At 56.8% G+C, this 15,425-nt stretch overlaps 2 protein-coding genes across 11 annotated transcripts in view; one reads left to right on the top strand and one right to left on the bottom strand.

Annotated features, from left to right (window-relative positions):
* Positions 1-318: 318 nt before the first annotated feature.
* Positions 319-6,917, top strand: Rcor2 (REST corepressor 2). Its single transcript, XM_029543888.1, has 12 exons — positions 319-1,129; positions 1,796-1,852; positions 2,139-2,219; positions 2,395-2,447; positions 2,543-2,704; positions 2,815-2,939; positions 3,038-3,107; positions 3,184-3,399; positions 4,797-4,874; positions 5,512-5,569; positions 5,702-5,931; positions 6,031-6,917. Exons 1-12 carry the CDS (start codon positions 1,003-1,005, stop codon positions 6,343-6,345), a joined length of 1,572 nt encoding a protein of 523 aa, XP_029399748.1. The 5' UTR covers positions 319-1,002; the 3' UTR covers positions 6,346-6,917.
* Positions 6,918-7,094: 177 nt separating this feature from the next.
* The window catches only part of Mark2 (microtubule affinity regulating kinase 2), a 65,859-nt gene continuing 57,528 nt past the window's right edge, over positions 7,095-15,425 (bottom strand). For 3 of the 10 annotated variants that reach the window (XM_029543861.1, XM_021218738.2, XM_029543880.1), the window contains exons 12-20: positions 15,058-15,190; positions 14,657-14,829; positions 14,353-14,450; positions 13,421-13,582; positions 12,647-12,904; positions 11,722-11,748; positions 10,817-10,984; positions 9,743-9,787; positions 7,095-9,173 (exon numbers count right to left, since the gene is read on the bottom strand). In XM_029543861.1, the coding sequence (XP_029399721.1) occupies positions 8,813-9,173; positions 9,743-9,787; positions 10,817-10,984; positions 11,722-11,748; positions 12,647-12,904; positions 13,421-13,582; positions 14,353-14,450; positions 14,657-14,829; positions 15,058-15,190 (1,425 nt within the window). In that variant the 3' untranslated portion in view covers positions 7,095-8,812. The remainder of the gene's footprint in view (positions 9,174-9,742; positions 9,788-10,816; positions 10,985-11,721; positions 11,749-12,646; positions 12,905-13,420; positions 13,583-14,352; positions 14,451-14,656; positions 14,830-15,057; positions 15,191-15,425) is intronic. The other 7 variants (XM_021218746.1, XM_021218754.2, XM_029543862.1 and 4 more) reach the window with 6 other exon arrangements.

Genomic DNA, 15,425 nt, shown 5'->3' on the forward strand with positions numbered 1-15,425 from the left:
ACCAGAGACCAGTAGTGTGTGGAACCGGTGTGCTTGTGGGTGGGGCTGACCCCGGGCTTCTCCTGGGGGGCACTGGGGTCTACCCAAAAGGGCCAAGTCTGAGAACTCAGGGACACCAAGGGTGCTCCCTGGGGGGGGTACGTGCGCCCCATTCCGGTCCTGACCCCACCCCCTGGAGGTCTAGCCCCGGCCCCAGGCCCCGCCCCCCGGGCCCTCCCTCCCACCCCAGGGCCAGATGTTCAGCTGGCGGAGGCATCGGCTGGGGGAGGGGTGCTGAGGCCGCAGCCGGCACTACTTCCCTGCCAGCAGCTTCATTGTGTGCGCGAGGAGCGAGCGGCGGCGGAGAGCGGGCGAGCGAGCGGCGGTAGCGCGAGCGCGGCGGGGCGAGCGAGCGCGCCGGGGAGGGTGCGAGGCGGCGCCCGCGGCTGCGCTCCGCCCGCCTCCCGGCAACTCTGCTCCAGCGCCGCACGCCGTGCGCGCCGTCCTGCCGCCGGGGCTCCAGCCGGCTGGCGTGGTTGCCGTGGGGTCGGGTCGGGCAGGGTTACCTCCGTTGGGGATCGGGGCATCCTCAGCACAGCCGAGGGGCGCGGAGTCAGCTGCGGCGGCCACTGCGCGGCAGCCCTTGCTGGCCAAACAGCGTGGGCAGGCGCGCGGCGCGGCTCCGGGGCTCCCCGAGGGCAGCGCGCCCCGACTCTCCCCCGAGGAAGAACCAGCCCCGAGGGGCGCACGGAGCGAGCGTGCCCCCGGCCGCGCCGTCTTCTCCCCGTATCCCCACTTCTTCACAAACTTTTCTGCCGTCCTCGCCCGTGGGGGTCGCAGTGAGCGTTAGGGCTGCCCTCCGGGGCCCCGACCTCCCGGACCCTAGCCACGCTGACCTCCTGCCTCTCGTAGCCTCAGTGGCGACCCCTCCAGGCCGGGCCGAGCGCAGCATTCGAGGCAAGCGCGGCAAGCTCCTGCGCTCTCCAAAGGATCCCGTGCCCCTCGGGGCTGACGGGTAGGGTAATGCCCTCAGTAATGGAGAAGCCCAGTGCGGGCTCGGGGATCTTGTCCCGAAGTCGGGCCAAGACGGCACCCAACGGCGGACAGCCGCACTCGGAGGATGACAGCAGCGAGGAGGAGCACTCTCATGGTGAGCCTGGTGGCCTAGGGTTAAAGGCGCGCTGGTCCGGGGAGGGATCATGGAAGGTGGGGCGGGGGAGAGTTCCGAACCACAGATGGTTTCTGCCGCTCCTGGATTGCAACCTCAGCCTTCTCGTGCCTGGTGTTGCCAGCACAGGAAATCTACAGGCTGGGCCCTTGACCACCCACCTCCCCTTTACCCTCAGTCGCTGAGGGAGCTTAGGATGCCTCACTTGGATGGATTGGGTCCTTATACCTTGCAGCCTTGCAGGGGACTGAGGTCTGATTGGACCAGGTACTGAGAAGACACCTCCATGCGGAGCTGTGAAGCCCATGTGGTGGGGAGGAGCCCCGAGCTCCCTGCAAGGCTGTGGTCCAGACCTAGGGGCAGCCCTCCAAGCTCCTACCCCCCAGCCAGAACAAAGCACTTTGCTCTGGCCTGGGCTTTAAAAGTGTCCTCCTAACCGCCCTTCCCCCCCATGGCCATGACTAGGCAGGGTCTGACTCTCCTAGTCCCTTCTATCGGAGGGTAGCTGGGGGCACTATAAAGAAAAAGTGAGTCTCCTGGATGGTGGGGTCCCTGAGTGGTCAGGAAGGAGAACCCCAGATCAGCTACCTCCCCTCAGCATACCCTCCTACTTCCCTGGAGTCTTGACTGCCTCCTCTGGCTCCACAGACAGCATGATCCGAGTTGGAACCAATTACCAAGCAGTAATTCCGGAGTGCAAGCCTGGTGAGTGGCAGGACAGACATGGAGGGAGGGAAGGCGGCAGGGAGGGGTGGAGGCTGATGGCTTGGCCTGCAGCCCCACCTGGGAACTCTTGGCTGGCTCCTGCTTGAGGGACAGGCGGTGGGCGGGGTGGGTGGCCCCGTGGCTCTGTTACTTTTCCTGCTCTGCCTTCCTGTCTGGGTCTCGGCTCCTCCTTCCCTCCTGGGCCTCACCTCCCCGCTTGACTGTGTTGCTCAGTGGTCTCCTGTTTCTGTGAGTGCCACCCGGCTAATTCCGCTCTTCCTTTCAGAGAGCCCTGCGCGCTATAGCAACAAGGAGCTGAAGGGAATGCTGGTGTGGTCCCCCAACCACTGTGTATCAGATGCTAAACGTGAGTGCGCTGGGCCCGGGTCATGTTCAGTCTCAGGAACAGGGTTTTAGCTCCTGCCCTCCTCAGGCCAGCTCAGTGGTTAGTCCCATGTACGTGGAGTCTGGTAGGGGGCTGTAGGGTGACAAGTGGTCTTTCCTGTGGGGCTTCCGTGTGACCCTCATCTTTACCCCTGCAGTTGACAAGTACATCGCAATGGCCAAGGAGAAGCATGGCTACAACATTGAGCAGGTGGGTGGGGGCCCTGAGGGATGGGAGTGGGGACCACCGGGCAGTGCAGTCAGTGCTGCCGTGGCAGAACCTGAGTGGCTTCTGTCCTGGACCAGGCACTCGGCATGCTTCTGTGGCATAAACACGATGTGGAGAAATCACTGGCTGACCTAGCCAACTTCACTCCCTTCCCTGATGAGTGGACCGTCGAGGACAAGGTGCTGTTTGAACAGGCCTTTGGGTTCCACGGCAAGTGTTTCCAGCGGATCCAGCAGATGGTACGCCTGTGTTCATGGTCCCTTGAGTGCTCCTCAGCCCTTTAGTCCCAGACAGCTTACCTGGGGCCAGAGTCTCAGGTGGACTCCTGTCTCTGGCCTTGCCTCCCCAGCTACCTGACAAGGTGATTCCCAGCCTGGTGAAGTATTACTACTCTTGGAAGAAGACCCGAAGTCGAACTAGTGTGATGGACAGGCAGGCCAGGCGGCTGGGTGGCCGCAAGGACAAAGAAGACAGGTGGGGGTGGGGGTTGCTGGCACAGGGAAGGGGGTAGGGGGCTGACAGTATTCTGGGTTGGGCCTTCCCTCATTTTCTGTTTGGCTCTGTGTCAGCAGTGATGAGCTAGAAGAGGGACGAGGAGCTGTGAGTGAGGGAGAACCGGATACTGGAGACCCCAAGCGAGAGGTGAGATCCCTAACTGCTCTACCCTGCCCGCCCCTCAGCTTGTCCTTGGACTGCACATGATAATATCTCCCTTCAGCCTCTGCCGTCCAGACCTCTGAATGCACGGCCTGGCCCCGGGAAGAAGGAGGTTCAGGTATCCCAGTATCGCCACCACCCACTTCGAACTCGGAGACGTCCGCCCAAGGGCATGTACCTGAGTCCTGAAGGCCTCACTGCAGTATCTGGAAGCCCAGACCTTGCTAACCTCACACTCCGAGGTCTTGACTCACAGCTCATCTCTCTTAAGCGCCAGGTGGGGGCCCAAGGAAAGGGAACCATGCAGAGGGGGTCATCGGTTCCTGAGACCTGTATGGGGCAGTGTAGGTATAAGGGGAGTGGTGCAGTGCCAAGCCTGGTTCTGTCCCATTGTCAGGGACATAACGACATTCTTTTCTGCTGTGTGTGTGTGTGTGTGTGTGTGTGTGTGTGTGTGTGTGTGTGTGCGCGCGCGTGCCACAAAGCTCACGTGGTTCTCTCTACTTTTACATGAGTCTGGGAATCAAATTCAAGTCTTCAGGCTTTTTGGCAAGCACTTTTATCTGCCTGTCTGGCCAGCTCCCTGGCCTTTTTTGAGAACAGGGATTCATATATCCCAGGCCAGACTCAAACCTTGAGTTCCTGACTTTCTTCTACCGTCCAGGTGCTGGTATTACAGGCATGTACCATCATGCCCTGTTGATGAACTGCTGGGGACTGTGCATACTAACACTACCCACTGAGCTACTCTAGCCCTTTAGGCATTAAACATAGAAGACTATCCTTGGCCGGGCGTGGTGGCGCACGCCTTTAATCCCAGCACTCGGGAGGCAGAGGCAGGTGGATTTCTGAGTTCCAGGCCAACCTGGTCTACAGAGTGAGTTCCAGGATAGCCAGCCAGGGCCACATGGAGAAACCCTGTTTTGAAAACCAAAAACCAAAAACAAAAAACAAAAAACCCACCAGGAGACTATCCTTTGCTACATAGTGAACTTGAGGCTATCTGGGGAATACACTATTTCATTTTTTTGTTATTTTGTGTGTTTGTGGGGGAGGGAGGCAGGGGCTCACACATGCCATGGTGTAGAAGTCAGGTGATTTGGGGGAGTTGGTTCTTTCTAGTAGGTAGGTACTAGGGATCAAACTCAGGTCAGAATTGGTGGCAAGAAAGTGTATGCCAGGTGTACGTATGCATGCATGGATGATGTGTGTATCAGCATGTGTGCCACAGCCCCCATCTGGTTCTTCCTTTCTGCCTTTATGTAAGTTGTTCTGAGGATCAAACTCAAGTCTCAACTGATTTCGTGGCAAGCACTTTTACCTGCCTGTCTTGTCCCTCTGTCTTCTGCAAGCCCCAAGCAAGACCTGGTCTCAAATATAAAGCTGGGTGCTGTGCAGTCACTGTAATCCCAGTATTTGGGAGGAGAGGCAGGAGAATTAGGAGTTCAAGGCCAGTCTCTGCTCTATAGCAAGTTTGAGGCCGTGGGTCCTTCAAAAAAACCAAAAGGCCAAAACAACAAAACCCTGCCACCGTGTCCCAAGGTTTTGAGGGAGGAGTGGGCAGGGTGGTAGTGGGATGGTGGAAGCTTTACTCAGGGAAGGACTTGGGTGGCGCTGGCCTTCATGGGATGCAGAGGGAGGTGCATGCTCTGCTTGCCTTTTTGGCCTTTGTAGGTCCAGAGCATGAAGCAGACTAATAGCAGCCTCCGCCAAGCACTGGAGGGCGGCATTGACCCTCTCCGCCCCCCTGAGGTAAGGCTCTTCTGTTTACTTGGATACAAAAGGGGGGTTCCCTCAGAGGCAGGACAGGAATGGGGAAGGGAGTCGGCCTAGGAAGCACACATTTTTTTTTTTCCAAAACACCTTTTCACATTTATTAACTTGGGTGCAGTGGGGTCGGATGGGGCGACAGACAGGAGCCTTAGTGCTTATGTGGGGGTCAGAGAATAACTTGGGAGTTTTCTGATCTTTTTTTGTTGTTGTTGTTTTTTGAGACAGGGTTTCTCTGTATAGCCCTGGCTGTGCTGGAACTCACTCTGTAGACCAGGCTGGCCTTGCCTGCCTCTGCCTCCCTAGTGCTGGGATTAAAGGCGTGCACCACCACTGCCCAGCCTATGTGTGGATCTTGGGGATCCACAAACAGGCTTAGAGGCTTAGCCTTTATCTGCTTTTGTCTCCTGTATCAATGTCTCTCTGTGTCTTTGTAAGTGCCCCACATATACTCGCTGCCCATGGAGGCCAGAAGAGGGCACCAGGTACCCTAGGTTTTAGATGGTTGTTAGTCTGCTGGAGCTGCCAGTGCTCTTACCTGCTGGACCATCTCTCGATCCCCTCCCTCCCTTTGCATATTTTGAGTTTAATGGTTTTTTTTATATTCCTTGCTTTCCAGGCCAATACCAAGTTCAACTCTCGCTGGACCACTGATGAGCAACTTCTGGCTGTTCAAGGTGGGTCAGGCCATGGCGAGTCGTGGCGAGTCCAAGAACCCTAGAGACCTTTTACCTTTGCAGGAGCTGAAGGTAGATGGAGGCAAACAGTTCTGAGGTACATTTACAGTCTGCCTTTTTTGACCCTTGCAGCTATTCGTAGATATGGCAAAGACTTTGGGGCTATTGCAGAGGTGATTGGGAACAAGACTCTGACCCAAGTGAAGACCTTCTTTGTGAGCTACCGTCGCCGCTTCAACCTGGAAGAGGTGCTGCAGGAATGGGAGGCTGAGCAGGATGGGGCCCCCGCAGCTCCGGTCCCCACAGAAGAGGCCAGGCGAGGGGCTCCTGTACCAGCCACAGCCCTAGAAGAAGATGATGAGGTGAGAAGCAGGGGGTTAGTCTCCAGGGAGGAGAGGTGAGTCTCTAAAGATGTTGAGTGTGCGCAGGAGCAGTCTCCTCACCCTTTTCTCTCCCCTCAGGTCCAGATTACATCTGTCTCAACATCAGTACCCCGATCAGTACCCCCTGCACCACCCCCACCTCCACCGCCCACCTCGCTTTCCCAGCCACCCCCGCTGCTGAGGCCACCTCTGCCCACAGCTCCCACATTGCTCCGTCAGCCGCCTCCCCTGCAGCAGGGCCGTTTCCTGCAGCCTCGGCTGGCCCCCAACCAGCCCCCACCACCGCTCATCCGCCCTGCCCTGGCTGCCTCTCGCCACAGTGCCCGCCCTGGTCCTCAACCTCCACCTACCCTGGTTGGAGCTCCTTTGGAGCCCCCTGCACCCTCACTTTGAGCCCTGAATCTTCCACTGCCCAGAGGCTCCTGAACCCCTTGGCTGGATCTCTCTGGCAGCACTAAGGACAGAAGGGACTAGGGATCTTGCCAGGTCTTTCAAATACCCAGAGCTGCCAGTTGGCACAGCTTGGACCTGTGGGTTCTGCATGTGTTCCTGGCAGCTGAGCTTGTAAACCCCCAGCCAGGGGCTAGATCTCAGGGCCTGCAGGGACTCCTGCTTCCTGGCTGTGACTGGAATGGCTGCCTCCTTGCCTGCCTGCCTGCAGAGGGCTTGGCCTCTGGGCCTACCCTTTGTGTGTGGGTAGTGACTTTAGCCTGGGGGATGGGGGAGAGGACAGGATGTTAGCTGGCCTCATTCACCTTTCCTTCTTTTTAGCAATAAGTCAGGTGCAGTGGAAGGGAATTGGGGTGGGGATGGCAGAAGCCTGGTGGGAAGAATGTTGGGGAGCTGTGAGGAGACCCACTTTGTCCACCCCCAAAAGTTTGGAGAAAGAAGGGTTGGGGACTTACACAGACATGGGTTTATTTTTCAACATTTTTAAAAAAGAAATAAATGCAACCTTGAATGTATGAGTCTTTCATGTGTGCTGTGGGTGGAGGCAACTGGCCACCCAGCATTGGCCTCCACCGGGACCTAGACAGTAACCAATTCTCTTTTGCCAGGCAGGCAAGGCCACATCTTGCCCAGGGGTGCGGGGTGTGGACTGGGTCCCCGCCCAGCAGGGAGAAGGAACAGGAGGCAGCAGCTCAGATTCCAAACATTCTCTTTATTACGTGTTTGATCCAGAGGAGAAACTAAGTGCAGGGTGGGGGAGAGGGGGCTAGGCAGGGAGGAGCCACCTTGCCTGGGTGTCCTGGCCCCGACCCCTTATCTTGGGAGCCAAGCCATGCCCTCCTGGCTCCCTTGGAGCACCCGGGCTGTTCCATAGGGCAAGAGGGGAGAGGAGGAGCCCTTGGTCTGAGCCATAGCCAGTGGAGCATGGGTCTGGAGGGTTGAGGTTGGCAAGGTTTATTCCTGGAACCCAAGACTCAATATGTTGCTGAGCCTGGCCTGGGAGCCAGGGTGATGGACAGGGAAAGGAGTGACAGGACAACAACTGGGGCCAAGAGTGGAATTGTCATAAATCAAAAAAACAAACAAAAAAAAACCAATAATAATAATAAAAATAAAAAATAACCCATCCCAAAATAAATGTACAACTCAGGTGAGGGCAGGGGCAGCCTCTGTAGGACTTCCCCAATTTCTCAAGAACTGAAAGCAGAGAAATAAATTAAGGGATGCAGGGGCCACCACCAGCCAAGCGCCTACAGTCACCCATTCTCACACTGGCCTCGGAGGTTATCAAGCAGGAGTTAATTTGCCCCACCCTGTGGAGGACAAGAGACTCCTGGCTCTGCCGCCCAATCCAGCCTTCCGCCAGGCAGCCATGGGGGCCCTGGACAGTCTCCTGAGAGGAGGGGCGGCAATGCCAGGAAGAAAAGGCAAGGCTGTGAGATGAGACCGGTGCCCAGATTAATGCCAAGGAAGGGGAAGCAGTGGGGATGGTGAGGGGCTGTGCTTTCAGACAAAGACGCAGAACGGAGAAGCTTGTGTCCCTGTTCCCAAGCTGCCCCCTGGGGGCTGAGAGCCCATGGCCCATTCCCCTCCCCTCTACCAGTACCGGGGTCAGCCCGCCTGCCTTCCACCCGGAGAGGTGGGAGAAGATGGCACAGACTTCTGAGAAGGGGAACCATGTCCCCACAGCAGCTCATTGAAGGAAGTGCCCAGCTCTGGGAAAGGACAGAGGATATGGTGTGGAGGGAGCCAGGGTCCCACCGCCCACCCTCTCCAGGCTGTGCAGTACCCCCACTGGGCCTCAGTGTAGGCCTGTAGCCCAAGGGCTTGGGGGCAGGGGAAGGCCACCTCTGGTGGGTCGCTTGAAGGGGGAAAGAAGTGGGGAGAGGGGAGAAGCCCAAAGTGGGCCTGGCGGAGGGCCTGCCAGGGAACTCCACCACTCTTGCCTGAGAGTGTTCCAGCCCTGAGCCACCCTCCCAGGAGCCCCACAGATCCAGTCTTGACTGTCCCAATGGGGCAGGGAGGAAAGGTGGCCGCTGGGTTTTGTTTTTTTTTTTGTTTTTTTTGTTTTTTTTTGGTAATAAAAATTTTCTTGGTTTAGGCGAAATACTCTGTGCAACCGCAGTACCGAGGGGGAGCCCTGCCCCCCCCCCGCCCACTCCCCTTCCTTTGCCTCCTGTAGGGGGAAAGGGGAAGGGAGGGACCTCTGGGCAGGGGTGAATGTGGGAAGGAGAACCACTTCCCATCCCCCACAAACATGGAAGAAAAAACTTGAGAAGGGCCTTGAAGGGGACAAGTGCCAGCAGGGGAGACACACCAATTCATCCTGCAGTTTCTCCCAGGGGGATGCAGGGTTGGCCCAAGCAGCCAAGTCCACTGGTGGGCCTCTGCTGCCCCTCCTGACAGCCTGTTAAAGCTTCAGCTCATTGGCTATTTTGGAGGCAATGTTTTTGAAGGCCATGGAAGTGCCCGATATCCGCTTAAACCGAACACCGTTGAGAGATAGCCGGGGCAGTTTGCACACCTCCATCTCCCACTGCACAAAGTTCTCGTGGCCTGGTGTGCCATGCACGCACAGCAGCATGTACCGCTCGTGCAGCTCGCTTTGGCAGCTGTTGGCGTCCAGCACCTTGCGGATCTCCCGCATCATCTCATTGGGCTCCATAGAGCTCGTGGTCTTCATGCTCCAGGTGAAGCGCAGGGAGCGAGGCTTGGCCTCCCGAAACTCCTCCTTGTCCTTGTCAGTGCCTCCACCGCCTACCACGTGAGGTCTGTGGAGAGGGCAGAGGGCGTAAGATGGGAGCCGAGACATCCCACCCACAGGGAACCACCCTGGCAGACAGACCCTGAGACCAGAGAGCAAAGCAGGAAAGAGTGCAGCAGCAGCCGAAGAGGGAGTAGCCGTGCCTTGTCCTGCAGTGGCACTTGGGACATGGGAGGCCTCTGGCTCTTGTCTCTCAGGATGGAGGGGTGAGAAGAGGCCAGCTGGGGTGGGTGACAGTCCATGCTGTTACTGGTTCTTTTTTTTAGGGGATCAGGCAGCAAATAAGTGCACTGAGCAGCAGCAAGCAGACTGTCCTCCATGAGGCTGAGCAGCGAGGCCAGCAGGGGTAGGAACCTGGAGTGCCCCCTCCCTGTCAGGGCTCTGGATCCGTAATGCACCAGGACTCAAGCAGGGTCCAGAACTACTGCAGGTACATTGAGAAAGGGACATTCTCTGAGGAAAGGAGCCCTCAAGAAGGAGGCAGGGCAGAATTGCCAGAGAAAGCCAACGGCAAGAGGAAGAGAGGAGCAGGAGGCTGTGGCAGGCCCGGGCCTGGGCTGGCTCCAGCCCTCTCACCTGAGCGTCTCCACCCGGTCTTTGCTTTCAGGTTCATTCAGGTTCCTCAAAAAACAGAGCGAGGAAGAGTTTAGTCTGGGATCTCTCGCTCCTTCCACCCTGCAGACCCAGGTGAGGTTGGGTCAGGGGACATGTCACCAGTGGGTGGGCAGGACCCACGTCCAAATGCTACTTGCCAGTCACCTGCAGGCCAATGCTGCAGTGCCTCACACTGGCAGCCTGATTGCCCCTGACAAGGAACCCCAAGGGGGCTGTCCCTCCCCACATTCCCAGAGATCAGTGCTGGTGGAAGGAGCCCCAGCTCTGGGGGAGGAGGGTGTGGCTGTGCAGGCACATGGCCCCAGCACATGGCCCAACACCAACAGCTTCCCCTCCAGCATCCATCCAGGCTCATGCCTGCTACTGGAATGAGGGCTGGGAGCAAATTTCTGTGCTAATAAGTGGGGTGTCAGAATTTGAAGATGGAGGTAAAGGCCATACTGTCTGTCTTAGAAGGTGGAAAGCCCCTTAAGAGGCTTACTGTGACAGAACTGTGTTGTCAGGCAGACACCTGGGTCTGGTCTTGTGGCTCAGTGGGCAAGGCCACCGTGCTGACTGCCCTACTGCTGGCTGCCAGGCTGGCTGCTCACACAAAGCAAGGGCTGGGCAGGGCTCTAGGGAGGTGAGAAAGAGGTCTGGCCCTGCTGAGCGGCTTCTCCAGCTCCTGCCAGGAAGATGGGTGCCCAGAGCTGGAATACTGGGGGCTACAGGGAAGAGGAGGGACGAGAAGGAGGAGAGAGCAGCAGCAGCAGCACATGTAAAAGGAGCAGGAAGACACAAGACACAGATGCCAAGGAGCACACTGTGAGCAGGGCCCAGGTGTACAAAGGAAGGGCTCCAGCTGCTCTCTCCAGGCCCCTGTGGGGCAGCCCCCAGCAGCCATGCATTGAGTTGGGGTGGGTGGGGTGGGTAGGTAGGGATATCTCAAGATCACATCTGGCCCATTTCTCCCTCAGCTGGGGAGCCAATGCACCTGCCAGGCAAATCCAGAGTTCCCAATCTGGCCCTCGGTCTGCAGCTTAGTACCTGGCGTACCTAGGCCTGCAGAGGACATGGCCAGGCTGAACAAGCCAGGCTCTGTCCCAGGAAGGGAGATGCAGGAGCAGGGTGTGGGCCTCCTGCTGTTCCACCAGGGCCTGGCGGCAGAATGACCCCTGCCTGAGAATATCCAGCTCTTGGCTCTTTGGCAGGCTCAGGCGACATCTGGAGGAAACAGCCCAGAGGAGAGCAGCGTGAGCGCCCAGATGCCATGCCAGGGTGAGCTGTGTCAGTTCTGCAGCATCCACCAGAAGGGGGTGCTATACTACATCCATGAGGCAAAGGTTTGGGGGGCCTGGAGGAGTCAGACTAGCCAAGGGACCCTAATGTCCCTGTAATACCTCCACAGTCCATGGGAGACAGGTCACAGCCCTGAGGTTCAGCGAGCCGAGGGCACCCCCAAATGAGATACCATTCCAGATGCGCCTCAACCCCGTGGAGCTTACTTGTAGCGCATGCACACAACAAGGGGAAGGAGCCCAATATGACCCAAACCTGGGTGGGTATGAGGAGACAATCTTAAAGGGAGAGAGAGTCCCTGAGTTCTCTTCTCTTCTGAGGACAAGCACCTGCAGACCAAGGGAGGCCCCTCACTTTCAAAGCCATTTGCTCCGAGGGACCTAAAATGTCCTCTCAGGGGAACATGTATTCTAAGTCCTGCCAGTGTGAAGGGGCAGGGGGTAGAAGGATCAGCTTAGGGCTGTGGCCCCACCAGAGAAGTCATCATCCCTTTAAGATAACAGACATAGGTCCACATATACAAGGTCAGCAGAAAGACAGGAAGCATCAGCCAATGGGGGAAGTTAGTGATGGAGGCAGGACCAACAGATTGACCGACCGACAGACTAACAGACAGACATACAGACAGACATACAGACATACAGAGCGGGCTCAACGCCTACCTTCTGGCAAACCTGAAAGACAGATTTCTAAAAAAAACAAACAAAAAAGACAAAATAAAAAAGGAAATAAAACAAAAAACGAAAACCAAAAAATCCAAAAACAAACAAAAAAACCCCAACCCCAATCAAACAAACAAACAGAAAACAAAAAACCAACAAGATGGTATGTGGACAGCAATGGGGAGTGGGCTTTCCAGGTTCTAGGGTCTCCCCAGTTTTAGAAGAGCCGCTCAGCGAGCCTAGAGTCCTGCTTGAAGTCTGTTCGCCCTGCAGGGTTAGTAGGTCTGCTCTAAAGGCCCACCTGGCTCTCAGGGGACAAAGTACCCCCAGGAGATCTCATGGCTAATCCCAAGCCACCTTAAACCACTCATCTCTATGATGAGGGCTCAGGCATGAGGGGCTCATGAAGAGATTCCCCACCTGGGTCTAGGCCAATAAGGCACTGGAACCCTGGAGCTGCAGGAGGCCAATGCAGCCCTCAGCAACCAGTTTCATTTGTGGGCTCTGCCCTGGGGAACCCTGGGCAGAAGAGTATAGTCAGAGCCAGACATTATCTACCTGGTCAAAGGGAGCAAGAACAGACTAGGAAAATCCTGTCAACCCAGCCTGGCTCATGCCTCATGACTTTGCAGCTGCGTCACCAAATATAAGTTTCCATGGGAACCCAGGAGAGAAGAGGGGGCTTTTATTTTAGCATCTGAGTTCACACTCCCCTAGAGAGGAGGCGGCATCGCCCATCTGCTTGGGGCCATCGAATGAGGGGTGCCTGAGAAGAGCTGGGGAAAGGCCTAAGAGGATGAGTCTAGGTGCCTGAGATGTTGAAAACAACCCTATTTTTCAGTCCTGCTGAGGCCCCAATCCCAGCTCTGTTATCCCCATCCCAACCACCATGCAAGTGGGAAGGTCTGCTCCCAGCCCCTCTCACCTGCGGACAAACTTGGAGGTGAACTTGCTGAAGATGCTGCCAGAGGCCCCCCGCCGTCCCTGGCTATGGCCAGAGGGAGAGGCTGGGGTCACACCGTAGGGCAGATTCTGCTGGTCCCGCACCTGTCGGAGCTGCCCAGCGTGGAAGGTGCTTCGACTGGACACACCCCGCGGGAAATTAGTTCGGTCTGGGGCTCCACTACTGCTGCTGATGTTGTGGGCGGAGGGGGAGGCGACAGGGACACGCTGGGGGGCTGTGCTATGGTAAAGAGATAGGGGCAAAAGCATATGTAAGGAACAGGGAGTCACCAGTACTGAGCACATGCAGTCCCTGGGATGGGGATGGGGAATGCTAGGGCAGGAAGCAGCCATCACAGAGGACACAGATGGAAGGGACTGACCATTGAGGACAGTAGTGAGATGGTGCAGGGAGGGAGGGGAGACAGGAGGACCCGTGTATGCAAGCAGTACAGGCTGGATAAAGTTGGCCCTGGACCTACAAGGGGCCCTAAGGAAAGCTAAGGAGGTTCCGAGCTCTCTGGCTTTTGCCTTCCACCTGGAGCTTCAGGAGAGCTTCCTGCACCCCTGCTGAGGACCGAGGAGAAGGCCTTACTATCACATCATCTGTGTCCTAGGCTCGTGGGTGTATAAACAGAGCTATTTTCTTATAGCTAAGCTGACAAAAATGAGGCAGTACCCCCAGGTGAGAAGAAACTGCAGGGCAGGGGTGGGACAGGCCAGGGGACAAGTGCATCAGCTACCCCAGCACACTTGCCTGGGCCGAGGCACCTCACAGTTACTCTCCGTGGGGGGCAACCCAGAGGCCTTGTTGGGGTGTACGGAGGCAGACATGGATTTCTGGTGCTGGCGGGGCCGGGCCGCAGAGACTGCGGCAGAAGCAGAAGCCGTGGAGGCCCGGGACCCTGGCATGGTTAGGCTAGGAGACAAAAGCAGCGAGAGGCCAGGTTATGGGGAGACAGAGCGCCTGGGTTAGGAAGCAGGGCAGCACCAGAGTCAGAGCTGGAGCCTCGCAGATGCAGGTCAGGCTCTGAGAGCAGCTCCAGGCAGGGAGAGCTAAGGAAAAGCCATTGTAAGTAGAGGGCTCCGTGAGTGAGCAACCAGCTAGGCCAGAGCCTGGGAAGAGAAAACCCAAAATGAGGAAAAGCTGACAGGAGGTCACTGTGTCCGGGCCACACTGGTCTCCTAGGAAATGTGAGAACAAGGATTCTTCCCTCGGTACAAAGGACAGGATGTTACTAAGAAGAAACTCATTAAGCTCAAAAGAGCCAGGATTGTAACATACCAAGCAAGGTGGCAAGCAAGGTGGGGAACTTTGCTTCTGAGGCCACAATGAAGCCCTCAGCAGAGAGACCCGCAGATGGGAACTCTGGGCTCTGTCCTGAGCTGGGGTCCCAAACACAAAGCCATGTACCTAGACAGATGAGCAACTCTAGACTTGGCCATGATCAAGACCTAGAGAGTTTAACAAGCTGCTCACTGGTACTCTACGCTTGGCAATGTCAAGGTGAGAGGACAGGAGGGATGGCATGGAAAAGGGAGGGAAGGTGGATGGCTAGACTGAACAGAGCCAGGACAGGACTCCAGGGACATTGCTCTGGAGAGGCAGAAGGTGATGCTGCTGACAAGGACCGCTGCCCACCGTGAGAGGTGGCCCCCAGGAGCATGGTAAGCAGTGCAGACACTCACCTGTCTTTACCATTCTGGACGGAGGCCTGGCCAAGGCTGGCCCTGTCCAAAAGTGGGGAGTTCCTGCTTCGGTTTGTGCTGGTGGAAAGGACGCTGTTCTGTGGGAAATGGAGGGCAAGTACTGTCTCACAGGAACCAGTGTTGTCCAATCAGACTCTTCCCCAGGACCACTGGATGCCCTTGTCCCAAGTTGCTCTGTAGCCCACTTTCTACAGTAAGCTCAGGTACAGCCAAGGGCCAGGCTTCAGCAAGGAAGATCAGTGGCAGGAGGGAGGCCAGGACTGGGGTAGTGCTCATGGCTTACCGTGGAGGGGGTAGGAGTGCTCTTCTTCCTGTCCAGGCCAGGCAGGGGGCTGGCAGGCACTTTGGCGGTGCTGCTGGCTTTCCGCCCTGTCTCTTCCTCAGGCCGCTTATTTTCCGCGTTGTTACTCTGAGTCTTCTTAGAGTAGGAATTCGAGGTGGGAATGGCAGGGACGGCTATGGGGCGATGTAAAATGGGTAAGACTACAGGTCTCCTGCAGACCCACTGCGTGCTTGGCATTTTCTTGCATCATCACTCCATTTCATATGTAAATGGAGGGAAGTTATTAACCTGCCCACCGCCATGCTATTACAAAGGAGCTAAACCAGAAATGAAGCATAGCCAAAGAGCCTGTAAGAGTTCAGGAGGAAGTGTCCCTGACCTGAGGTCCCAAGAGCACATACCCTGGTCACTGGAGCGTCGTTGCTTGGGGTTGGCAGAGACGCTGCGCTGAACCTTGTGGGACGGAGATGGGGCGCTGCTGTTGGTTAGATCAGCTGAAGGCCGGGGCTTCAAAGTGATGGTATCACCTTCCAGCTGCAAGAACAGCAAACATGGCTTCAAAGGAGAGTGTGAGTCCTGAGGAGACCTCCAGACGGGCACACTTGCATGCCTCATCCTGCCCTTACAGAGAAGCTCACATTAAACTTCATTTTACAAGATTAATAGAGACAGGGGCTGGTGAGATGGCTCAGTGGGTAAGAGCACCCGACTGCTCTTCCAAAGGTCCGGAGTTCAAATCCCAGCAACCACATGGTGGCTCACAACCATC

The sequence above is a fragment of the Mus pahari genome, chromosome 1 (genome assembly GCF_900095145.1).
Source record: "Mus pahari chromosome 1, PAHARI_EIJ_v1.1, whole genome shotgun sequence".
In the NCBI taxonomy this organism is placed as follows: Eukaryota; Metazoa; Chordata; class Mammalia; order Rodentia; family Muridae; genus Mus; species Mus pahari.

Bases quoted from the DNA above. Each gene is read 5' to 3' on its own strand.
- Rcor2 (XM_029543888.1), top strand. From the start codon at position 1,003: ATGCCCTCAGTAATGGAGAAGCCCAGTGCGGGCTCGGGGATCTTGTCC. The intron at 1,853-2,138 runs GTGAGTGGCAGG...TCTTCCTTTCAG, and splicing joins AATTCCGGAGTGCAAGCCTG to AGAGCCCTGCGCGCTATAGC. The intron at 3,108-3,183 runs GTGAGATCCCTA...ATCTCCCTTCAG, and splicing joins CTGGAGACCCCAAGCGAGAG to CCTCTGCCGTCCAGACCTCT.